Below are 26,591 nucleotides of genomic sequence, written 5' to 3' on the forward strand. Positions count from 1 at the left end.
CCCTCTCCAGGTTATCCACATCCCTCTTGAAGTGCAGCGCCCAGAATTGCACGCAGTACTCCAACTGCAGTCTGACCAGCACCCGATAGAGGGGAAGTATCACCTCCTTGGATTTGTTCGTCATGCATCTGCTGACGCACGATAAAGTGCCATTGGCTTTTCTGATGGCTTCGTCACGCTGCCGACTCATGTTCATCTTGGAGTCCACTAGGATGCCAAGATCCCATTCCACTTCCGTGCCACCCAGCAGGTCATTCCCTAGGCTGTAGGTGTGCTGCACATTTTTCCTCCCTAGGTGCAGCACTTTGCATTTCTCCTTGTTGAATTGCATTCTGTTGTTTTCTGCCCATTTGTCCAACCTGTCCAGGTCTGACAGGTTGGAGATCTTTGATAGGAAGCATGTAGGACATTGTGGATGAAGTCTAGCCTGTGGCCTAGTAGTTAGAATACTTCAGAGGGAAGCCAAGGCTGCAGATTCAATCTGCAGCAGAGGGAGGAGCCCTAGAACTTGTGCATCCCACTTCCTGGGCATGTGTCTCAGGAAGAGGGCTGCTGCTTTTGATGAGAAGGGCCTCTGCAATTTTGCTTTGCACTTCTGCTCCACATGGTGAAAAAGCCTACTGAGTAATAGTTATCACTCACGTTTGAGTTGTGTGTGGTTTGGTGGTCTCTATTTTACAGGTGGCAGGGACACGGGGGTACGGTGATTCTGTTTTACCGCAGCATGAAATAGACTCTCAAATTGTGAGTGGGAAAAGCAAAAACTACCATTGATCTTTCAGGACTTCTTCATACGACACATTTATCTTCCTTTCATCCTGTCTCCTGAAACATGCGCACATAAAGAGAAGCACAAATGGTTTGAGCTCAATTGTATGTCTTTTTCACTAAAGTCATTTCAGTGGTTTTATTTGTAACGTGGCACAATGTGAAAATGGGGTCCGTCTTCAAACAGTCCTGAATACTGAAACACTGGAGCCTTTTTCTGGAGAATTATTTGCCAGTGAAATTTTGCCAAACTAATAACCCTCCTGGGGTTCATTTGTTACTTTGGGATTATGTAACGATACAGGGGGTAGCTATTTTTGTCTTTATGTTTGGGCAACCAAACCAATATAAAGCAACCAATGATAGGGCCAAGAAGAAAACAACAGCCTTCTTTAGTCAATGAGGAGAGAAAAGCACATAACTGGGTAGGAACATTATCTAAAATTGCCAGCATTGCTGCAAACCAGCAACCGAGTTCCAAACTGGGCGTTTGAATGAACAGCTGGTGAAGGCTGCTATCTTTGGGAGCTATCTTTATTGTTATACTATTATAATATGTTCTGTCTGTATAATTGATTGCTATTGCACCATTTGCAATATAGTTACAAGAGAATTAATTCCGACAGAAGTGGGCAGCAGGTAGGCTAGAAAGCAGATGCTTAAAGATAGAACATGTTCTGATATTTGACAGTCTCCCAAATGTTAGTTCCTTTCTAAGATTTATCTCCAATGTCCTAGGGTTCAGCGTTCTGGCTGAAAACACCAGACAGGAAGGTCAACAGGCTAAAAACAGTTATAAAGAGCTTTAAAGTGGTCAAAGACTTTTTTTTTTTGCCTGAGAAGCTCACAAGAGAGGGAAAAACATGAGCTATGTATACATATTATTGTCTCTCAGACCTGTTGGCATCCTGATAAGCACAGTTGTCTACTTTAGAGTCCTTATTTTACCAATCTGAGTGTTTGTTGAGCTAAGCCACACATCTTAATGTATGTTGATTGCTGCTTCCATAGTGGAGTAATTGCAACCGGTAAAAAGGCTGCATTGAGTCGCTGTTTTCAGTGCTCTTCACAAGCTCCAAAAGAGAGGTTTTGCAGGTCAGCTGAATCCAGCTGGACATGCTGTTTAAGACAGTGGACTTAGGCACCCATGGTTTTTTTTAGAGTGGTCTCATTCTTTCATAAGTTACAAAAGCAGCTGTTTCCATTTTACAGTTAGGGAAATTCAGAGACAGCCTGGAAAGTGATTTCCCCAAGAACACACAGCAAGTCAGATGCAAAGATCGGAATAGATGGCTGGTCTTATGAATGTCTAGTTACTGGCTTCTCCTTCTAAATATACTGCCTTTTTGTAAACTAGCATAAAGTGATCTGCAAGGTAGAGAATATATATTGAGTCATTGTGTAATAGTTTTTGAAAATGGAAGGAAACGTTATAATAATCTACTCTGACATCTTGCATAGTATTAGCCACAGAGTTCCAGCCTTTTTTGCTGCCTCAAGTTTATGCCTTGTGCCTGAAATATAGTGCATCTTTTACAAAGAAAACACCCTCTCTTGATTTGTTTTTTCCAAGTGATGGAATTTGACAGCACCTTTCGGTAAGTTTTCCAGTAGTTTATTAACTCATTTGTAAGTAAGTACATGTTACTTATTTCTAGCCTGAATTATCTGGGCTTCCAGACACTGGATCTTGTTCTACATGTTGCATTGAAGAGCTCCCTTTGTGCTATGCACACATAAATATCCACACGCAGACTGGGCCTGCACAGTAGGGATATGCACTGGATAGGTATGTATGTGGCTATGTAAGTCGCAGGAAAACTATAGGAGCAGGAAGGCTTCCCTCCCCAACAACTAAATGACTAGTCACCCATCCAGGAAGCTGGAGACCCAGCTTTTACCACCCCCCACCTCCAACCAGGAGGAGAGCAGGTGGTCTGATGGTGTCATTCTGACTTCCTAGCAAAGCATTCTTACCACCATACCACAGGTTTGGCATAACCCAACCATTACTTTTTATTTTTGGCCCTACTTTTTCCTCCCCCTCTTGGTTTCCCTGGGAGACAGCTTCAAAAAGAAGGCTAGAGCATGAATTGGGGATGGCTAAACTTGGGCTGAGAGTCCTGAGCTGCAAAATCAGGATACAACTTCCAAACCCTCATGGGTAAGAGCAGCTGGAAGGTGATTTCCCCCAAACCCACAGTAAGTCAAATGCAAGGATGGGAATACCTGGCCTCATGAATGTATGGTCACTGGCTTCTCCTAAGCGTACTGCCTCTTTGTAAACTAGCAATCTAAAGCCTTTGGTTATGCTAAGCAGTGATTAAACTAGGGTGGCCTCTTGCTCACTGTTGTTTGTGGTGTTCAGGAAGCTGGGGTCTGTGTACTCTGAGGAGCACCTGGAGTCCAGGTGCAATGCAGAAAGAACAACTCCAATTAATGTTTGGTGGTGAAAAGCTAGACAAGGTTTATTGTCACTTGGATGGTACACTAGCTAGTCTGTTTAGCAGTCAGCCCACATCAGCAAAACTGCCCAAGACAAAATAGGAGGAATACCATGCAAAATTGTGCTCCCCTAGACCACTACAAATAAACAAGTCTTGTGGCACCTATATTCATACCCCAAATAGCCACATTTTTGTGCTAATGCTTATCTATCTTTTTGCCAAGATATCCATTTTTACTTCTCTTTGGCAAGTTCATACCTGGCCCCTTTAGTTTTTCCATTATCTCAGCACCTGCCCTCATTAATTTTACTTTGCTCCTACTACACTATTCTCGTACCAGCCTCCCTAGTCATTAGTATGTATTCATTTTTATACATCTCTTATCAAATCATTCAGAGGTCAGCGAGGCCTGTTCTTCCCAAGCTCCTTTTCAGTGCCTTGCTTAATTACTATCTAGCTTAACAAAAAGACGTACAGCCCTCAGCTTCTGGTATTAATAGACAGAAATACTTTACTCCTCCAGAGTTCAATGCCTGCTAGTTTTAGGAATCTGGCTGGCTAGAATTTGGGGGGGCTTAGACATAGGTGTGTGTCTACAATTAACATATACTCATAGTTGTGTACCTGTCTGGATGGTGTGTTGCCTAATGCCAATGCTCAGTCTATGTGTAAACTCTTACACATTGATAGTGCAGGGGAAATAGAATAGACATTTATGCATAAGTACCAAAAATGCCACTTATGTGTCTAGAAAGCTCTTATTTAGATATACAACAGAAAGTAGAATTCCACTCCATATGTATTTTAATATACTTTATTCCTGTTCTTTATATACAGCAAATTACATTCCTTGCAACTTTTTTGACTTTAATAGCCTTGATAGCAGATTAAGAGAAAGCAAATGTTTGTTCTCTCTATCAGTATGAATTAATTTGCAAAGCTGTGCACCTTGCTTGTCTCCTCTTTTTCAGAGAGCACATGGCCCATGTACAATGGAAAAATCAAACATCCATCATCAAATTCATCCTCCTGGGATTTGGGAACCTGAATGAGCTTCAAAATCTTCTTTTTGTGTTGTTCTTATTGATCTACACTGTGACTGTAGCTGGGAATATCCTACTGCTTGTGCTGGTTGTGGCTGATCAGCATCTTCACACCCCCATGTACTTCTTCTTGGGGAACTTATCTTTCCTGGATGCCTGCTACACCTCAGTCATTGCTCCCAGATTGCTGGCTGGGTTTCTGACAGAGGACAGGAGTATTTCCTTTGGGGAATGTATCTCACAGTTATTTTTATTCAGCTCCTTAGCTTGCATAGAGTGCTTCCTTCTGGCGGTCATGGCTTATGACCGCTACTTGGCCATATGCAACCCACTCACCTATAAGATTGTGATGAACCTAAGGATTTGCTCCCAGCTGGTGTCTACCTCATGGCTCTTGGGCTTCTCAGCCACAGCCTTTGTGGTAGGAATGCTTCCCCAATTACATTTCTGTGGCCCCAATGAAATTAATAATTTCTTTTGTGACATGGAGGAGCTGCTGAAATTGTCCTGCTCTAAAAGCCCTCTGGCAGAAAAGATTGTCCTTGTCACCTGCTCCCTTGTAACCCTGGCCCCTTTCCTCTTCATTGTTGTGTCTTACATTTATATCCTCTCAGCCATCCTGAGAATTGCGTCTTCGACTGGGAGGCAAAAGGCCTTCTCCACTTGCGCGTCTCACCTCCTGGTGGTAAGTCTGTATTATGGGACCATCGTTGTTATGTATGTGGCACCATCGGCTAAGCAGTCCCCAAACTTCCATAAATCTCTTTCTCTGATCTACACAGTTATCACCCCAATGTTTAACCCTATCATATATAGCCTAAGGAACAAAGAAGTAAAGGGAGCCTTCTGGAAAGTTGTGCTAAAAATTTTGGTGAGGAAGTAAGCTAGGATTTCCAAAGAAATACTAATGGTACGTAATAGATTTTTTATATATGTTGGCAGAACTGAGGAGAAAAAATAATTTATTTCAAAGGAAGCCTTTATTGATTCTAGTTGGAACATTTTGTTTTAAACAAAAAAGAAAAATGATATTTCAAAACCAAAGGTGGCGGGGGGGGGGAACATTTAAGGAAATACTGAAACAAAACAGTTTGGCATTTCTGAATTGAAATACACCATTTATAAAAAAATCTAAATGAAATATCATGGTGTCTTCAAAAGATGTTTATCCACATTTTAAATTAAAGCAAAAGTATTTGACCCTAAGCACATGGGCTAGATTTGGCCTCAGAAGCTATGTTATCTGGCTCACAAGGCTCCCTGTGGCTCCAAAAAAGTGACAGTGGGGGAAGAGTGGCTGCCTTTCTAGTGCCAAATTTCCAGGACCTCAGTGATTCCTGCAAGCCTGAAAGCATGGCCCTGTGTGTTAGATCGAGTGTGTAGGATCCAATCCTGGCATGAAGGGTTGAATACGGGGGACATGTGGCTGATCAACGGTCCAAGCAGAGATGATGTGGGCCTCATCCAATCCTGGTATGGAGCCAAAGGGAAGCAGCACCGGACCAAGTGTGGATCCAGGATTTCTCAAAGTGGGTCCAGGAGCAACAACCCCCATGGCAGAAGTGGTTTTACCTCCTGCTCCCAACCTCCTCCACCCCTACCAGTACAGGTAGATGGTTCAATGGGAGCTTTTGGGGACTTTCTTAAAGTCCTAAAGAAGGTGAATACCACACCCCAGCCCCGCTCCTTCCCCTTCCTGTTTAGAGTCATGCCCCCTCCCTTCCTTTCTTTCCCCCGTCCCCACTGTAGAGACAGTGGCAACAGGACAGCTGGAGAGTAGTTCCTCCCACCTGCCTGGCCAGGAAGAGGAGAAGGGGAACCCCTCTGCAATCCATGATGCAGTTGTTCCCATCCCCAGCTGAGCGGAGCCCCCTCACAGTGGGCAGGAAGGGCTTTGATGCCTCCCTGTCCCCAGGACAGTGGGGAAAGGCACACAGGAAAGTGGGGGAAGGGAGTGGAGAGGGACTATACCTTTGAGCAGAAAAGAGAAGGGAGGACAGATTTTCACCTGCTTTAGGGACTTTTAAAAGTCCCTAGAGTCTACTGTGGTGAGGTGTAATCCGAAAGGGGGTTGTATCCATGCCACGGCACCCCCTCTGGATCCTCCTCTGCACAAGCCCAATCCTGGCATACAGGGCCCAATGTGACCTACAGAATGGCCCTGCACTACTAACACAATCCACAGGGCCCAAAGGTTGAACACCTCTGATTAACCTATTCATCCTATTGGAATAGTTTTGGTCTCCCACAAAGTTACTCAGTTAAACAAAAAAAAGAAAAAAACCCTTAGATACAGTGGTGCCCAAGTCTTTCCAGAAGACAGTGTGACTTGACATCTTCCTTTAGTTCAATTTGAAAAAGCTCACTGTAAGTCCTAATTGATTTAAACAACATTTTGTTTCCTACCTTCATTTTTTATTCTAGTTTGGGGCCATTTACCACATTGAATTTTCTCAGCTTCTAAGTGACGGGCCTTGAATCTTTGCCTCTCTTGGCAGGGAATTCAATTGTTTACCCATTCTTTAAAGCACATCCCTGTGATAAAAAGGGCCCAATGATTAAGTCATGCCTGTGTGAGTGAGTGTGTGTGTGTGTGGGGGGGGCGGGGGGGAAATGCCTGTGTGTGTGTGTGTGTATATATGTTTAATTTTTAATTAATAAAATTAATTCCTTACCTCTCCCCCCTTATCTGAAATTCTTTCATGCACACTCAGTGAAATGTGGGGATAGGTTGTAAGAGGTGGTAAGTTCTCTATTCTTTTGTAGTTATCTACCAGGCATTTTTGGCATTTACATGTCCAGAGGAAGAGAAAAGCAAGACAGAGTGTGTGTGGCTTAGTAAGGTGACTTCTGGCTTGTAAAAAAAGGGGGTCCTAGGTTATGGCAAGGGCTCTTGTTGCAACTGGGGCAGAAACTTGCCTCTTTACTGCAGTCATTAAGTTTTTCCAGTGAGTATGCTGGAGTCTTAGGTTCAAAAGGAGCTCTGCAAAAGGGAGAGAATAGTGCCTGACCTGTAGTGTTATTGTTAGGGTTTTGTTACATGGTAATTTTAGGCAGTTTCTGTAGTACTTATCCTGAGTTGCAGTCCTCCAGCATCCTAGGATGCAGTGACCCCTCCTGAGTCAGGGCAAGTGAGGATGGCAGGGTGCAGCAGGGGTTACTTAGAAAGGTTGTAGGGGGTACGCGGGTGGGGCAGAGTATGGGGATGGAGTGCAACCTGGGTGGGGCACAGTAGCGGCATCTCCCCTGGAGCATTCCTCCACTTCATCTCTTACCCAGGGGAGGGGAAGGAGGAGGGATGCACTAGATGCTGCCAGCCCCACACTGCACACCACAGCGCTTCCCCACCCCCATCCCAGCTCGCTCTCCTGATTGTCCAGGGGGCAGAGTCAATCTGAGAGCAGCAGCCTTCCCTCCCCCCCATATCCATACAGCAAGCCTCAGCCCCCTGCACGGCAGGTGCAGAGCTGCCCCATGAGGGGGGCAGGTGGGGAGATGGGCTGGGCTGCAGCATTGTGTGGGCCCAGGGCTGGCTGGGAAAGGGTGTGACTGTGGGCGCTGGGCACTTCGCTGGGAGCCCTCCCCCTTATTAAAAGTAAGCTTTTTCCATGGTAGAGGTTGGGCCTCAGGATGTTCCTTAACCTCATGAGGGGCTGTCCCTGGCAGTGAAGCTCTGTGCTGGCCCAGCCAGGCCTCACAACACTGGCCCCGGGGGGCTGGGCAGGCAGTACAAGTGGCATGGTTCCTCAGCTGAGCTCCGGCTCAGTTGCAGTGGCCCCTCGAGGCACCCTGAAGGAGCCCCAGCTGAAGCGCAGCGTTGGTGACCAGCAGCACCCACACCCATAGCCAGGCCCAGCCGCACCATGGGCGCAGAGCACAGCGCGGAGCAGGGTGGAGCTGCGCTGTCCTGAGGGGCTGAGGCACTCACTAGGGCTATGTGAAACGGCGGTGTTTCATTTCGACCAGTGTTTCGACATTTCAGCGAAACAGTGTTCTGTTTCAACTTCTGTTTCGAGTCGAAACGGCTGATCTGTTCTGTTCCATCAAAACGTTTTGCTGTTTCAACCCTGTTTCAATGTTTCGCCCACAGGATATAATGGGGAAGGTCAAAACAGGCTATAACTTTGTTGTTTCCAGCCAGATTTGGATGAAACTTGCAGAAATGGTAGCCCCCTCTGAGAGCATGAAGCATACTATGTTTCAAGAAGATAGGTGCAGGTAGTTCAGAGAAACTGCACCCCAAAATCATGACAGAAAAACTCATGTCATGTGTACGTGTTAGGCCACAGCAGGGTCAAAACTGCAGCTATAGTAGCCTTTGCTGAGGTAACAAAGACTGCCAAGTTTCAAGCAGGTACATGTAGGGGGTTTGGAGAAACATCACCCCAAAATCCTGAAAGCAAAACTTGTGTCACTTGTACACCTGCAGTTTTGACCCCACTGTGACTTTAACACGTACAAGTGACACAAGTTTTGCTTTCAGGATTTTGGGGTGATGTTTCTCCAAACCCCCAAACTGCACCTCAAGCTGCGGACAAGCAAAACTCGTGACATGGGTGACACTGTGTGTGTTAAGGAGCAACAGGGTGACAGCTGCAGGGGTAGTAGCCCCTGCTGTGGCCATGCAGCCTGCCAGCTGTCAAGGAGAAAGGTGCAGGGGTTCTGGGTTTTGGGGCCCTGCACCTCTAGTCGCAGGAGGCAAAACTCGTGACATGGGTGCTTGTGCCACTGTGTCTGTCTTGGGGAAGAGGGGTGGGAAACCACTGCAGGCCTGGCTGCTAGGCCCTGCTGTGGCCACGAAGCCTGCCAGCTGTCAAGGAGATCAGTGCAGGGGGGTTCTGGGGCCCTGCACCCCTAGGTGCTGACAGGCAAAACTCATGCCATGGGTGCTTGTGGGGCTGACTGTCTGTCTTGGGGCAGTACTGTGTACTGAGCTGGTCCCTGAGTGATCCATGATTGATTGATTGGTAACTGGTAACACAGGAGCTTAGCAGCCAGGCCTGCAGTAGTGTTTCCCAAGGCAGACAGTCAGTTCGAAGCTGTGTCCGGAGCCTCGCACAGCCCTAATACACAGTGTAGCCTACTGAGCATGCACAGTATATGCATGTACACTTACATGTCCATGCTGCATGGATAATAGAATTACAGAAAGTGTTTAAATGCCAAGAAGATCACTTATACAGCTGGAAGAAGTCTTTTTTTTTTTTTCTCTGTTTATTGCCTCTGCAGTCTGCCACACCACCTTCCTCTGCCTTTATTCTTACACTCCATTTGATGCTTATCCAAGGCCTTACCTGGAGTATTGCATCCAGTTTTGGGCCCACACTTCAAGAAAGATGTGGACAGATTGAAAAGAAATCCAGCAGAAAGCAACAAAATATGATTAGAGGCCTGGGAAGCATGACTTATGAGCTAAGGCTGAAAGAACTCAGGGTATTTAGTCTAGCAAAGAGAAGATGGGGGACTATTTCATAATAGTTTTTAAATACCTGCGACACGATTATTAGGGCTGTGCAAAGCTTCAGGTGGTGATTCGATTCGGAGGAGATTTGGCCTGATTTAGTGGCCGAATCTCCGAATCTGAATTGAATCAGGGGACCAATTTAAAGGTCCAAATCAATTCAAAGCTCTCTGAATCTTTGAAGCTCTCTGAATGTCTGAATCTGACTCTGAGTTGGTAAGTACTACGGGTGGGGGAAGGGGGCCTGGGGGACTGGACCATGGGGGGGACCTCTGTAAAGTGCCGGTGCTCACCGGGTGCTGCTGGGCAGGAGGATGATCCCTGCTGCCCTCCACTACCCCATGCTGCATGGGGGGTGAGCCAGGACAAGCTTCTATCCCTGCTTTAGGTGGGGGGTGTTACAGCGATGGGCTGCAAGGACACGAATGGGAATATGGGAGGCAGAAGGTTAATGGGATGGGGTGAGTAATGAAATGGGATGTGGAAAGGAAATGGAGATGGAGGATGGGTGAGGAAATGAAGGAAGTCACCCACTGAATAAAATAAAAAGTATTAAAAAAAAAAAAGAAAAAAAAATAAGAGGAAATAAACTGAAGAAAGTCTCATGTTTTAATAAATTGGGATTGGGGTGTGGGGAGTACTGGCCATGCTGCCCAGATTGCCTGGGAGCTGGGAGTGGTGATGAAAGGTGATTTTGGAGGAGCTACTGTCCCTTCCCTGAGCAGGAACCCCCAGTTTTTATGGCAATTTTCTATGTTCAGTATCTTTGGCTTTAACTTCCAGCTATTCATACTTATACCTTTTTCTGTTAGAGTTCATAATGGGTAATTCTCTTTTATAGAAGTATTCATGCAACATAATCTTTTACTTCTGGATCTTGCTTTGGATAAAACATATGCCTTAAAATGTGGATAGTAAACTTTGCTGAATAGCTAAAAGTTCTTTAATATCTTTGCTAGTTGTTCTTTGGCATTTTTTTTCCTTCCCCAGGAGAATGTTTTGACTAATTCCCAGAAGACCGTGTAATGAAACATGCTAATCAGTTTACTACTACTGCATATAGAAAACTACAAAAAAGAAATGGTTATTTCCAGTACAGCCAGATTTCACCCTCAGCTGTGGGGAGAGATGGTTTCATGCTTATCTGACTGTTGAACCTATAATCTTGTTGTGAGGCTAGGTTGTTGGAGCATTTTATCTGTTAGCAAGTTCCTCACTTTGAAGCAAAAATATTTGCCCATTATCTATTAATGTTGAAGAGATTGTGGCTCAGATTATTGACAATACATTCAGCATTTAATTTAGCTTGTCTGCTTTCACGGATGCTATCACACCTGCAAAATTTATTTTAAAAAAAGGTAGGGATCTGGGCATATATGATGAGTGAACTCTATTGGCCACAAGCACAGATGCCATTGTTTGAAGATGTCCTGTAGCCTATGGATTCTGCCTTCTTTATATCATAGAAGTTGAGTGGGAGATCTTTCCTCTGAGACACAACTGCACTTTAAGACAAAGAAAATGAGACCAAAACAGCCTCCAAAAGAAGATACCTGGATAATGCAGGGAATGCAGTAGTGAGTATTTTGGCTGTGGCTTTTTTGAAGATATTATGGATTTTTGGTATTAATCTTATTAAGGTGGTCACACTCAGAAGTTCTTGCTTTCTCCATAACCTTGAAACACATGTTGCCATTTATTCCTGTACAAAGTGAATTTAAACTGTTATTATTAAGAACCCAAGTGGAGGAAGGTTCATTAGGTGGAACACAGTTCCACCTTTCACAAAGCATTAGTAAAGACAACACCACATTGCCGAAGTGCCACTCCCTAAGCAGAAGGGCATAGGTACAGAAAGCGAGTGCATGAACTGGCCAACAGAACATAATTTTTTTCCAGAAAGTTTTCTGAACAGCGTGTAACTGATAAGTAAAGTTTTTCATTAATAGAGAAAAAAATCTCACCAATAGGAAAAAAAATGATATCACAAAGTATTCCATTTACTAAGAATGTTCAGTTGAAAATAGAAGAGTGACAGATATGATTAGTTACTTCTTGGACTGATGAAAATGTTGAGTGGGAAGATGATGATGCCCATTGTGTGTGTTATGTTAAAATCTTTTAATGTGGGCATCACAGCATCATAACAGTTTTGGATGAAGTGGAATTTGGTTTTGTTCTAAAACCATCGGTCCTTCCAAAAGCTATACTAATAGCCATTAGATATCTATATATCTATCTATAGATAGATAGATTGCCATTTTTATCATTATATATATATAGTGGGTGTACACACACACACACCCCCACCACTTTGATCTTAGTTAAAAATACTTTTAAAAAAGAAAAAGATGAAACTAAAGATTTAACTAAAAGTAAAAACTCATTGGGACAATTCTTGCTCCCACGAGCACCATTATAACTTCAGAGAAACCCTATCAAAGCACTAGTTTCTTTGGAATGAAACTTCTTTCGCTAATTAAAATGCAACTTCCTATCACATCCCTCAGTTCTCCTTGACAATGTGTATCAGTCTCAGACCGACAAACTGGAGGAACAAAATGGTTTCTGCTATTTTTATGTTAGTTAATTCTCAGGACAAAAACACACTTAAAAGAATTAATGATAATAAGCCATCATATATTCTGTCTGATTTCAACTATGTGCAATGAGGATGGCTAACCCAGTTTCATTCACATGGCTAAATTTAACTTAAGGGTGAGGATGAAAAACACATTTATTCAGGGATACTTTGCCATAGATTTTACTCTGGATTAAAATTACTCAAGTGTTCTGAGTGGGTATAAAACCCATTTTTCTGAGATGACTGCCCAGCATTACCTCAGAACTGCCCACAACATTAATCAAATTTCTGCAGCTGTATAAAATTGACTAGAGATTCACACATCACATACAACAGTATAACTTTATCAAGGGTAACATTCTTTATGGGGGTATCTTTAACCCCAAATAAAGTTACTTTGTGATAAGGCTGTACATCCAGGTCCCCAAGTTCCTCAGATCTTATTTTACCCCTATGGTGCTTAGATGCAGGTAACAGGTGCTGTGCAGTTCAGAGCAAGAGATCCTGGCCCCCTTTGAAACAGCTCTGAATATACATTTGTCCATATCATATGTCATAAATAGCAGAAAGTAGGAGGGCAGCTTGTGTGTCCAGGGTCTGGAATAGATTCCCCTCAGAGGTGGTACAATCACCTACTTGGGATATCTTCAAAAAATGTCTGGACATTCACCTTGCGGGGGTCATCTGACCCCAGCAGTCTTTTCTGCTCAAGCATAAGCGGGCTGGACCTGATGATTGAGAGGTCGCTTCCAGCCACTAACTTCTATGAATCTATGGTCATCACTACTTTGCATGAACTGTTTTCCAGGTAGAATGAAATAGTTTTGTGCTCAGGCACTTAAATACCATGTAAGTGCCTTTTATGTGCAATGGGTTTCAGCTTATGCATTCATTTCCTGCAGGATCCGTGTAGCTTTTGATAATGCATTACTGAGAAAGAACCCCCAAAGACACCAGGGTTCAGTTTTCTGGTTTTGTAACTGGAGAAAGCCAGTGGAAATGTTGTTTTCCTTGAGAAATGGTGAATGTGAAACTCTCTCATATTGTTCTGCATTTTTTAGCTCAAATATTATAAACATGACCTAGAAACAAAGATTTCTAATGACTTAGAAACAGAATTTTAAGGAGACATGTTTTCTTGACTTCATTATAAATGCATCTTACTTATACAAATTTGAGTTTCAACAGAACTAAGTGCTTTGGTTTCTATGATGATTTACCCTGCTGTTAGAGGAATATCAGTTCCACACCACAAATGCAAAAAATGCTTCATAAACTGTAGATTATAACTAAATTAGAAATCTAAGGGACAAATTATCTCTCTTTTATGGATTGAAATCTGACCACAGCATTTCACTGTTGTCTGTCCATTTCACTTAATGATTCTTAAATTTAAGATGCAGAAAAGCCACTGCAAAGTAAGTGGAATCAGACTCTACTGCCTCTGGTCTACATATCTTCCCCTCTCAGTTGCCAAGAGGGTGAATGATTCCTTTAGGCAGTACCTACCCATGTCCTTCTGGTGAAGATTTTTTTATTTTTCTGGGATGTGGGAGATAGTTTTAAATTTGTTCTAGGTAAGCACTAGCAGGCTTGAAACCTGGGTCTTCCACTTGCAGTTCAACTATCCTAAGCCTTAGGCTATTAAAATAAAAAGGTGGAAGAGTCCTCTTGTAATTGCTAGTTAGCCCCCCACCAAATCAATCTGTGATTAATGTACTACTAGTGATCATTTCTAGATGGGCAGGACTAGGAAGAATAGACCTTTTAGAATAAGAAATTAATTCCAATTTTAAAATGATGCATTTTCTGCTTTGTCTCTTCCTTTATGTTCTTATTCTTCATCTTTTTTCTCTTCATTCTCATAATTTTTTTCATCACTGCCATTTATTGGTGTTTATTCATTAAATACCATGTTGCTCATTGCAATTCTGATTAAATTTCTCACCAACATCTGAGAATATATTGATTTTGTTATTTGCTTCTTGTCTGTGTAGATAAAAGCTATGGCAGATATGAACCGATGGAATGAGACACGTGTAACCGAATTCATTCTGGTAGGTTTTCCTAACACCTACAAAGTGGAGATCACCCTTTTCATGCTGTTTCTAATCATTTTGATGATGACAATAGTTGTGAATTCTATCATCATCACTCTCATATGCACTGACCACCATCTGCAGACTCCCATGTACTTCTTCCTCTGCAACCTGTCCGTCATTGAGGTTCTGCTCACTTTGACTGTGATCCCCAAAATGATGGCAAACTTCCTGGCAGAGAGAAAAACCATTTCCTTTTATGGCTGTCTGGCTCAATCTTACTTTTATTTCTTGTTGGGCATCTCAGAGTATGTCCTATTGGCTGTGATGTCCTATGACCGGTATGCAGCTATCTGTTACCCATTGCACTACAACACAATCATGACTGGCAAAGTCTGTATATGGCTGGTGGTGGGTTCATGGATGGGTGGATTCTTCTCCATCTTGGTCCCCACTGTGATGAAACTTGGGTTGCCTTTTTGTGGCCCCAACATCATTAACCATTTCTTTTGTGACAGTGCCCCCTTGATGCACTTGGCTTGTGCTGATATTCAACTAGTGGAGTTCATTGACTTCCTTGTCTCACTGCCTGTGCTGTTGGGCTCCCTGATGTTGACTGTCATCTCTTACTCCTGCATTATCTTCACTATTGTCTGTATCCCTACAAGAGAAGGAAAGCAGAAGGCTTTCTCCACTTGTGCCTCACATTTCACTGTGGTCACTATTGGCTACGGCACCTCTGTCTTCATTTATGTCAGGCCTTCACAAGCTAACTCAATGAACCTCAACAAGATGGCCTGCTTGGTGACCACAGCATTGACTCCTTTGCTGAACCCATTCATATTCAGTCTTGGGAATCAGAAGGTTAAGGAAGCATTGAAAAACTTTGTCAGCAAGTACATGGGTTCACCAAGTGTACTCTCTAAACTGGGCCAAAATAGAAATACACTCCAGAGGGCCTGAGGTTTCATATTCCCAGTTATGCTGCTTTAGTTCCAATAAACATTGTCTGTGGGCACTAATCGTGTAAGTACTGAAACACTTCTGGAATTTTTGAGGCCCCCTGGGTTCCATTGCAGCAAAACAGAATTAAGTTACCCAGCACCTCCCAATAAAAAGGAGGTTTTGTGTTTGTAGAAATGAAAGTCTAAGTTCCCCTTCAGTTCAGTCAGCTGATGGCTTGGTTGTTTATTGGTAATGTGACTCATAGGGCTAAATACAATTTCACTTTATGGTTGTTAGTTATCTCATTGCAGTTTTTGGTACTTACACTAAGTTTTCGAATCTGCTTCACCTTCTGGCAAGCAAGCATTATCCTGAGTATATACCTGCTCGGAGTGAAGAAGAGAACCCCACTTCCTTCCCCCACCCTTTTTAGCCCAGTGTTTAGGAGATAGGGAGCCAGGGAGCTGGTGACCCAGGTTCTAGGCTTCCACTTACCCAGAAATGAGTTTTCACCTGGGTCTTACGCTTACACAAACTGCTCTAGTCACTAAAGCACAGATTAGGCATTGCCCAGAGCCCACTCTAGCATTCCTTTTGAAGCTGAACCACTAAACCTCACATTTAATATTTATCAGAGAGATGGTGTTGTCCTGTGGGGTCAGGCCAACTCTCAGGATCGCAATATTGTGCTGTTAGACAGGAGGGGGTGACACAATTGCACATATTCAAACACACAAATCAATTAGGTGCACACACACACACACACACACACACACTGCCAACTTAGGCACATACACATCCAAACCAGCCTAGGCACATGCATACCTATCACCAATTCAAGCACATACACACACCAAAAATTAGACAGCAATCAGTTGTCAATACCCACACAGTCTGTACACATACACGGAACACTAATTTGTATATCACACGCATGATGACATATATATTCACCAGTTCACATACATACCACCCACCTACACATAGACACAGGTGAGTTCCTAACTTGGATAGTACGGTATGTATGCATGTGTTTGAGGTACTTGGGATACCTGGGGTATCGTCCGCCCACGGGTACGTAGCAGAAAGTTTAAGGAGTGAAAGTTGCTGGAACCGGGGATTAGAACTGGTAGACTAGAGAGAAGCTGGCTGAGGAATTGAGGCTTGGGGTTACTTAAGGTCAAGTGGCCCCAGGGTTACTCAAAGTCACTGGTGCAAGGGAAAAAGCCCTTGCAAGGAGGAGGCAGCCAGGAAAGAGAGAGAGGCAGACAGCTGGGAGCTTGGGAATGGAAGCTGAGGCAGACGGCTGGGAGACTGGGGCTGATAAGTGGTGGCAAGGAGGAAACAGACAGGAAACAGACAAAATCCCAACTTGGGGTTTCAAAATAACAGGTTTATTAAACAGACAACACACTACACAGCCCCATGAAGTTATTGGTACACACAAGCACTCACAATAGCAGCAGGAGAGAGAGAGTCAGTGGAAGGGTTGGAGTCCAGGTGGGGAAGAGAAGCAGAGTCCAAGTCCTTGGTTGAAGAGAGGGTGGGGGGGATAGCTACCTATCCAGACTGGAAAGGGGTCTTTGTCCAGTAGGTGTTGTCCAGAGAGGGGTCGCCAGCAGGGCCTCTGGATGGATAGGTGGTGTGGCATGGTGCTTGTCCAGATGGAGAGGGCGTCCTAAGGAGTCAGTCTTCACTACCCCTTTTTATGGGGCAGACTACCTCTGATCTCCCATGGGGAGGGCCTGTTCAGGCAATGTCAGTCCGGTTCCAGGTGTTCTTACTGAGCGTGTGCAGCCTTGGCACAATGGTGGGTTGCCTCATCTTTTGTTTCTTGAATGCTGAAGGTGGTTCCAATGGCTGGGTCATTGGTCCAGGGATTGTTTTTTTGGTTCGGTCATTCAGAAGGAGCTATTTTTAGACCTACTGCCATTGTCTCTCAAGCACCCTCATTCATCCCCATTCATTCAGGAGCCAAGTTACACAGGAAGGGTATGTATGAGTCATAGGTTACAACATACTTACACAACAGGGGATGGGGAAAAGATGGAGACTTGAAAAATAAAATGGAAACTTGACATGACTTATGCTAACTTACATATGTAGGTCTAAATCACATAGTATTAGGGGTTTCAGCAACGTAGAACAGTAAAAATCAATATGAACATAATAATTATACAATATAAAGAAGGAGAAAAAAACCAGAACAAATACAACTTGTTACCAAAATAAAATGCTGAAGCTTATCCTATGTCTTAGCTCACTTATACTTATCTATAGGGACTAGAGAGGGAGAGAGAAATGGTTGGGGAAGGGGAGGGAATGCATTTTAAAAGAAAAAAGAAAAACTGGGGGTTTTTCTGCAATGGATGTGCAGAAAGATCTGCTTGATTGTGAGCAGGGACCTAGGGTAGAACTCAGGGTCTCTGCCCTCCGGAGGCAGCATCCCCCTCATTGAGTCTCACACCCCTCCCTTTTTTTTTTTTGTCCTACATACCTCCCTTTCTGGACAGCCCAGGAGGTGAGCTTCAAGGGGAGGGCTGGAGAGTAGTTTGAGTAATTCCTAACCTATCACCTTGGATGGCATTCTGTTCTTTTCCTGGTTGTCTACTTGGCACTTTTGGTCAACCAGGTGCTAAAAAGTGCCATTTATGCACATGTAGGAATTATTTTTCTGGCCATGCAACCTTGCACTCATACACAACTATGTACATGTACACACTAGGCATGCACAGGAGGCTATAAAGCCACGTATGTATCCAGGGATATAGAGTCATCCCTTATAAATAGAAAAAGAAGAAAACAGAAGAAATTTTTTGGCTTTGTCTAATGCCCAACTGGCCAGCCTGCCCCACAGAAATTTTCAACTGAATCAGCATTTTCTGACAGAACAGTGTTCCAGTGTTATGGCCAGCTCTACCCTGAAGCCCACCTCTAACTGGATCAGTCTTGCAACCCACCATCTTTCTCTAGTTCCACTGTTTATACTCCACATAGCACAGAATGAATTGTAATGTTATACAACTAAAACTGTGGACCAATCACATCTTGAGAACAGCCAGAGGCCAGTTTTGTTTTGTTTGCTTATATCTTCCCTTGTGTGTAACTGTAGAGCTGTGTTATTGGAAGGGTTGTTTTATTGGATGAGAAGCGCCTAAGTAGGCAAAGCCACACTGCAAGTACCAACAAGCTAACCAACCTACTTACAAAAAGACTGAAATGTTAATTGCCTTAGGCAATGGAGTGAAATCTAGGACCTGATCTGTTCTCCAGATGGAAGCAAATTCTAATTCTTGTATCAAGGTCTGGGATTTAGCATTCTTAACATGTATTTCTGGCACTAGCAGGGAGATGGGATCTAACAGGAATCTCTAGCTTCTTAGCTTCACTGCTGGCAAATAAAAGAACTTCCCAAATCATGTATACTTGCTCTTTCTCCTTTTTTATTGACCTTTCTTCTGTTCCTGAATAGTAAATGGAAATAAAGGGTTACCATATTTCCAGGTCCAAAAAAGACGACACCTGTTGGGTGGGGGAAGGGGAGGCCAGGGGGAATATGATGGTGGGAGGTGGCAGTGACATGTCAGTGCCCTGCCCGTGCCCATTCTGTTGCCCCTCACTGTCAAGCCACACACCCCCAGCCTTGCTGCTGCCCTTCACTTCGGACCCACTGACTCCAGCCCTGCCACTGCCCTTTACTCCCAAACAGCAGTACCCTGCCCCCCACCCCTTGCTGGTGTCCCTCTCTCCCATCCTGCAGCCAACAGGCACTGCCAGTACCCTGCACACCCAACCCACAGTCACCCATCCCATAACCCCCTTCCCTCCCAGACCTGTGTCCAAGCAGCTCCCGCATTGTGCTCTTGCTGGCTCACTCTCTCTCTCCACCTGGTTGCTGGAGCCCGTGTGGGAAGCACATGACATCTGGCAGCCAATCACCTTGCCCACTGCTCCCAGACCCAAGCAGCCAGCCTGAGAGAATAGAAAACTCGTACATTTGCTCTTGTTTTAAAAACCCGCCCAGCCACTGCACAATGGTCCACAAAGGAGAACATGTCTGGGAAAACCTGGACATATGGTAACCCTATCACAACCAGAACACACCAAATAAATTAAGCATTCTGGGATTTTTCACTGTCCATAAATGGTATTACCTCCTGTCTAGGCTTATTTCCATATTTACTTACTTACTTATCATTTCTTTATTTATCTATTTGATTTTCATGACACAATCCACAAAAAGGCTCTGTCTGTGACATATCTTAATCAAAAGATTGTCATTAAGGTTATAGCCAGATGAGGTGACAAGAGTGTTAATCTCTAGCTAATGGCTATTTGCATTCAGAAGAATTATGGCATGCCTATTTAACAGGCAGGGGGGAGGCAATTCTCTTAAGTTATCAATGGCCAATTGCGTTCCAAAGAAGAATGCATACACTTGTAAAGGAGACATATCAAAATAACAAGTACATTTCAGGTGAGGGAGGGCTCTTAACCAGGGAATTCCAGATCCCCCAGATAGGAAACAATGTTCTTGGAGACTTTCCTGCTGCCCAGGAAATAGGGAGAACATTAAAAATATGGGGAGGGTCTGTTGGGAAGGGGGCAGGGGGCGATCTTTGGAATCCCCCCTGCACTTCCAGATAAATCCAGATCTCCACCTGTCAGAGATGGTAGTCAGCAAGAAGATTTGCTTCTGGAAACACTAACAAGACCCTTTCAAGGACTGTTGTAGCCAGACAAGAGGGTGAGAATTTTCAGTTTTATTTCTGTGCTCTTCCTTCAAATTCAACGGTTATTTTTACTGGTACAATTTCTCTCTCCTCATAATAAATCCTTTTGCTATTTTGTTGCTCTAGTTATTTCCTCTGTTAAAATGTGACTTCAGAGTACTTGGTACTTCAGACTTGCCTCCTCTTTGGAAGAGGGGAAACTAAGTTTTACAAAATAACAGAGAGTCTTTTCTTTGACCTGGCAATATTTCCTCTGCTGCAGATGCCAAATCTGTTGCGACAACAGATGGAACTGACTTGGAAGTTTAAGGAGTTATCCCAAGGGCTGGGTCCTGGGCTATCAGCCTCATTGATTCCAAGGGGCTTTGGACCAACAGCTCCCAAGAAACTGTCCTAACCAACAAGCTATGGAGGCTAAAAAGGACTGTGAGTATTATCCATCCATTAGGGTTGTGTGAAACATCACCGTTTTGTTTCAACTTCTTTTTTGCCATTATAAAGGGACATTGTTTTGTTTCATCATTTCATTTCATTTCATTTCAAAGCACTGTTCCATTTCAATTAGTTGAAACTATTTCACTGTTTCGATGCGTTTCGACATTTTGCCCATATCTGGGGAGCAGTCAGCTGGGCTCAGGAGCTAGTCTCAGCTGTGCCCAAGTTAGGATGAGGGGAAAAGAAAATCCTTGTGACGAGAGCATGGGCCCTACCCACAGCCTGGCCACAGTGGGTCCACAAGGCCAAGACTTGCCACTGGGTCACCAGCAGGGCCATGCTCTGCTCAGCTTATTAGCTTGTACTGCCTGAATGTCAGGATGATTTTTTTTTTTTAAACAAACAAACTTTCAGCAGCTGGGACACAGCCTCCTCATCAGACAGATCCTTCAGGTGCATGTTTTAAAGTCCCAAAGAAATAAACATCCCACATAATTGATACTTCTTAAGTCTATAAGAGAATTTGGTCAGTCTAGTTTCAAAAGTTTCAGTGAAACAAAGAAACTATAATAAAAATTTCATAGATTTCATAGATTTGATAGACATATGGGCTGGAAGGGAACCCGGAGGATCAACAAGTCCAGCCCCCTGCCCCAGGGGCAGGAAGTCAGCAGGGATCATTGGATCCCAGCAAGATAAGCATCCAAATGTGTTTTGAAGGTGTTCAAAGTAGGTGCTTGAACCGCCTCCGGGGGCAGTCTGTTCCAAACCTTGGGGGCTTGGACAGTAAAGAAGTTCTTCCATATGTCCAGCCTGAATCAGTCACAGCAGAGTTTGTGACCGTTCGCTCTTGACATACCTTGGGGTGCTCTGGTGAACAGACATTCCCCCAGATCCTGATGAGCACCCCATATCAACTTATAGGTGGCTACCATATCACCCCTGAGCCTACACTTTTCTAGGCTGAAGAGCCCCAGGGCTCTCAGCCTTTCATCATAAGGTCTGTTTTCCTGACCTCTGATCATGTGTGTGGCTCTTCTCTGGACTCTCTCAAGCTTCTCCACATCCTTTTTGAATTGTGGAGCCCAAAACTGGACGCAGTACTCCAGCTGCAGCCTCACTAAGGCCGAGTACGAGGGGAGAATGACGTCCCGGGATTTGCTTGAGAAGCATCTATGGATGCAAGCCAGTGTTTTGGTCGCTTTACTAGCCGCAGCATTACATTGAAGGCTTATGATCATCTTGTGGTCAATCATGACCCCCAAGTCCCTTTCATCTGTAGTGCTAACCAGCGTAGCACTGCCGAGCCTATAAGCATGCTGCAGGTTTTTCTTCCCAAGGTGGAGAACCTTGCATTTTTTGGTATTAAACACCATCAGGTTCTCGTCCGCCCATTTCCTGATCCTGTCAAGATGTGCCTGGATCACCCTCCTGTCCTCAGGTGTGGATGCTTTACCCCAGAGTTTGGTGTCATCGGCAAACTTGGCCAGTCCGCTTCTGACACCAATGTCCACATCGCTGATGAAGATGTTAAATAGTATAGGCCCTAGGACAGAGCCTTGAGGGTACCCACTGGTCACAGCGCACCAAGACGATTGGCTCCCATCAACCACCACCCTCTAGGTCCTACCATGGAGCCAGTTCCCCAGCCAGCAGATCATGGTGAGGTCGAGGCCGCAGTTAGCCAGTTTTGCCAAGAGGTGATCATGGGATACCAGATCAAAGACTTTTTTAAAGTCAAGATATACGACATCAATCTCTTCCCCCTTGTTCAGGTGATAGGTCACCTGATCATAAAAGGAAATGAGATTGGTCAAGCAAGACCTACAGCAATAAACCCAGGCTGGGTATCCCTCAGGATATTGCTGTCAGCTAGTCTGTTAAGGATGGCCTCTTTGATAATCTTTTCCAAGACTTTCCCCAGGATAGAAGTCAGGCTGATGGGCCTGTAGTTTGCTGGATCTACTTTCTTCCCTTTCTTGAAGATAGGCATGACATTGGCCTTCTTCCAATCTTTGGGCACTTCTCCAGAGCACCAGGAGTTCTCAAAGATCTGTGCCATGGGATGAGCTATGATGCTCGCCAGCTCCCTGACCACCCTTGGGTGTAAACTGTCAGGGCCAGCTGACTTGAAGGTACCCAACCTGCCAAGGTGTTCCTTCACGAGGTCAGCTTTGATGGAGGGTAAGGAATCTCTCTCAGCTGGGCCTCCCTGACCCACAGTGTGCAGCGGTGTCCCATGGGACTGATGAAAGACTCATGCAAAGTACCCATTTAGCAAGTTTGCTTTTTCATGGGCATCGGTTGTCAGTTGGTAATAATAATAATAATAATAATAATACCATAGAATGCCTATCAGCACGAGCCTTTTATAAATGTTGGGTACAGACTGGACAGATTTGGACAATTCAGCAAATTCAAGATGTGCTGACAGTCTGTGCCACCTGCCCCACCCCCACATCCCTTGAGTCTCCCCAGCTGATACTGCACATGAACTTTGGCATAAGTGTGCTTTTATGTGTTGTGGTGTGTAAAACACAAACCTGTAGACCTGTTTCTACCTCTTATCATTTGCCAAACCACCAATTTGCCATTAAGCTATATCACAATTTGACAAGTGTAATGTCTGATTGGGGTAATATACTCAAGGAACCTCAGTGTCTTATAGCCACTGGCACACACTGTCAGCTTCATGTCATGGTAAGTGTTACTCCTCAGCTAGACCAGGTACTGTGTAGAGCTGAGTTACCTGCAAGCAGTTTTAAGTACCAGCTTGAAGTAAAGTTTTAACTCATGTCCCTGGAAGCAAAACAAGAACCCCCACTTTCTGCCACTACAGCCTAGCAGCATTTCAATTACACCTAAAAAAACCCCCATCTTTTTTATTATGAAAAGGATTTATTTTTAATCCACCAGTACCTCAAGCATGAAAAAGATACCATCCAGGATGCATGTCATTGCATTAATGAGATAGGTGAGTAGTTACTTACGCTGGAAAGGGATCAGACCCAGTGATTTTAGCAATGTTATGGTGAGCTGGGGAATTTGAGCCTAATGAAACTATGTGACTTTACACAAACTGGGGATTCTAGCCTGTCACTTTGAATTTCCTTAGGCTTGCAATGCTCTCATAATAAAGTAAACAGTTATCTAAAATGTGGTGAATATCATGGAGATCTTCTGGAGGTAGTATGAGGTCCCAGATAATGTTTGGAAAAGGACAAATGTATTGCCATTACTTAAGAAAGACAGGAAATGAGAATCTTAGGCCAGTAAGCAATACCCAAATACCAGAAAAGACCATGGATCAGGTCACTGAGGAATAGGAACCAAGAGTGCACTTCTTCTATTATATTTAGCATTTGTGAAGCTTCTTCTGGAATAGTTTGTCCAATTTTGGGCACCCCTCTGTGAGAAAGATGTGGACAAATTAGAAAGAGTCCATGACATACCATGTCATGGGTGGCCAGCTCTGGGGCCGGTAAGGAACTGAGATGCAACATGGGGGTGGGAGGAACGTGCAGACTCCAGGGACCAGACAAACCAAAGAGACAAGAGATCAGGCAGAGAGTGGAGTCAGAGAGCAAGCAAGACTGAGAAGCTAAGAGGTACTCAGAGTTCAACAAATTACTTTTTAAGTTAAGTAGACAATATAGTTATCTTTTTTTTAACCAGAGTTTTCAGCTATTATTCTCTGGAAATATGCTGAAGGAAATGATTTCATCAGCTGTATGAGAAGGTTGAAAAGTTTTGAAAAGCTCGTGAAGAGTGGGCAAATGTTTAAGCAAGACTGATTTATTCCATTTTGTTGAAGATTTCCAAGTTTTTGTCTGGAGCTTTACCAAAATTTGACAGAGAATTTAACTGAAGGTCAACCGGAAAATGAAAAGCAACCCACGTTAAAAAGGAAGCTCTGGTAGAACCGAAGGAGAAAAGAGGAAGAGCTGGAAGAACAAACAAAACAAGTTCAAGTTAAACAGTGGTGTGATGTATTTGATTGCGTGTTACAACCCTTTTTTTTTTTTGATTTATGTATTCAAAGAGCTCATGGCTGGCAACAAACATTTAAAAAATATGTTTCCACCAAATTTATGTATAAAGCAAATGTGCAAGCATTATAAATATGTTTAGTAAACCTTAGCTGGGACACACTTGTTACACATAATCGACACTATTTACTAACGGCACAAAATGAGAGTCACTATCACCTACTGTATCTTGCACCTAATGCTTCTTTTAATACATCCCAAAACTTCATTTTCCTTTTCTGCCACTACACCATTCTGCAGGCTCACACTACCAAAACTATGGAAAAATCCTTCTCCGTAGTGCTGCCACCTAGCCAGATATCACCAATTTTAAATGACTGATTATTCTCCCTGAGGTGTAGCACCTTGCATTTCTCAACGTCGGACTTCATCCTGTTAGCTTCAGCACAGTTTTCTGATCTATGAAGATCTTTTCTGAATTGTGCTCCCATCCTTCAACCTGTTCATAAGCCTTTCTAGTTTCGTGTTGTTGGCAAACTTGCTTTAAGAAGGCTTCAGTGCCAGCACCCAAATCATTAATAAACTTGTTGAACAGCACCGGGCCCAGTAAATATAACCCAAACTTCAGTCTGTGGAGGGGTACACTCAGAGCAACTCCTCCCACATTGAAACTTTTGTTTTGGGATACTGCAGGGAAGCTACTAGGGTGGACTCTTTTCAGCTTTCTGGCTTCTGGCAATCCCTGCTCTCCTGTGAAAACCAGACAAAATGTGTTTGCAAATAATGTAGCAGCTCTGGCATGTGTTGGTGGAATTGTTGAACAGTTTGATTAAAAATAAATATCCCAAAACGAAATCATTCATGTGACTGGTTTTTAGGTTGTAGCCGTGTTGGTCTAAGGACATAGACAGACTCTTGCAAAGGCTTAGAAAATATGTGACTGGTTTTACACTCTCAGATTTTTATCGCACAAATTGGAGATAAAAAGAATAGAAAAGGCAGTGACAAGTCACATGGAGAAGTTGCATAGATGAGTGTAGTTCTCAAGATTTCTATGGGTCTTGCTCATGGGTGATGGCTGTATGTCACTCCAAACTGTGATTTTTCAAGCATTGTAAGGGACTTGGGTGCCCAAGATTTGTTCACTTAGCTTTTTGGACTTCATAAGAAACAACTTTAATGAGTCCTGCACTTTGAGAGAGGAGCAGCACGTGGAAAGTAGCAAGAGGAACACAGGGGTAGGTGTGCAGAGGCAGCCAGATTTTGAAAGATGTACTCTGGCACTTAGTGGTTGTGTCAACATGTTGTCCTACAGTGATGTAGTGATGTGCTACATCACTGTAAACCGCGCTATGGTGACACAGTGATCACGTGAGTCTACATGTGATCACCAGCTATGTTACCGTAGTGGCACACTCCCTACTTGAACTGCACTGCTCTGGCAACGTAGTGGGGAAATCACAGCGTGCACCACCAGTACAGTGCAGTACGGGCAGTCACTGCGCCATGTTTTAGTACTTCCAAAAGGAAGAACTAAAGTATGGCACAGTAACAGTGTCACCATGTGGCAACGTGAAGACGTGTTCAGTGAGGTTTACAAAATCACCTAAGTTATGAGAGTAAACTAAAAGCCCACACAGGATATTTTCTAAATATGAGTGGGTACCTATATGTATCATTTGATGCCTACATACAATGGCCTATTTGGGGCACAGTTCATAGAGACCTTTGGTAGGAGAAGGGACCATAAGTAATATCCTACAGCCTGTGGCTTGCTAGAGGTCAAGAAAGTACATCAAAGTGGTCCTTTTTGTCTTCAAATATTTATTTCTGGTCTCTGCTTCTGAGCTGTGCAGGGTTCCTGGGAATGAGTCCCACATGACCCTAGGAAAAAAAAAGACCCTACATAACAGCTGCTTTGCAGCTTCAGCTCCTTCAGGCCAGTTACACACAAGATATCTTCAGAGAAAAATTGGTTTGCATCCACTGTTAGTACAGAGAAGTGTGATAGATGTGAAGGACTCGTAGGGGTCTGTACTTTTTGCACCCAGTTAACCAATGGAAAGAATGCACAGATATTGAAGATGGACGATGACTATACTATCCTGGAAGAACTGAAAAACTGAATGCATTAGAAGTTGGGGGAA

General features: G+C 43.8%; 2 protein-coding genes across 2 annotated transcripts; both read left to right on the plus strand.

Annotated features, from left to right (window-relative positions):
• Positions 1 to 4,193: 4,193 nt before the first annotated feature.
• Positions 4,194 to 5,141, plus strand: LOC106723072 (olfactory receptor 1020-like). The gene has a single exon (XM_014526566.1). It carries the CDS (start codon positions 4,194 to 4,196, stop codon positions 5,139 to 5,141), a length of 948 nt encoding a protein of 315 aa, XP_014382052.1.
• Positions 5,142 to 14,318: 9,177 nt separating this feature from the next.
• On the plus strand, positions 14,319 to 15,305 carry LOC102369438 (olfactory receptor 6M1-like). The gene has a single exon (XM_014526567.2). The coding sequence runs from the start codon at positions 14,319 to 14,321 to the stop codon at positions 15,303 to 15,305; it is 987 nt and encodes a 328-aa protein (XP_014382053.2).
• The last annotated feature ends 11,286 nt before the right edge of the window (positions 15,306 to 26,591 follow it).

The sequence above is a fragment of the Alligator sinensis genome, unplaced genomic scaffold (genome assembly GCF_000455745.1).
Source record: "Alligator sinensis unplaced genomic scaffold, ASM45574v1 scaffold427_1, whole genome shotgun sequence".
In the NCBI taxonomy this organism is placed as follows: domain Eukaryota; kingdom Metazoa; phylum Chordata; order Crocodylia; family Alligatoridae; genus Alligator; species Alligator sinensis.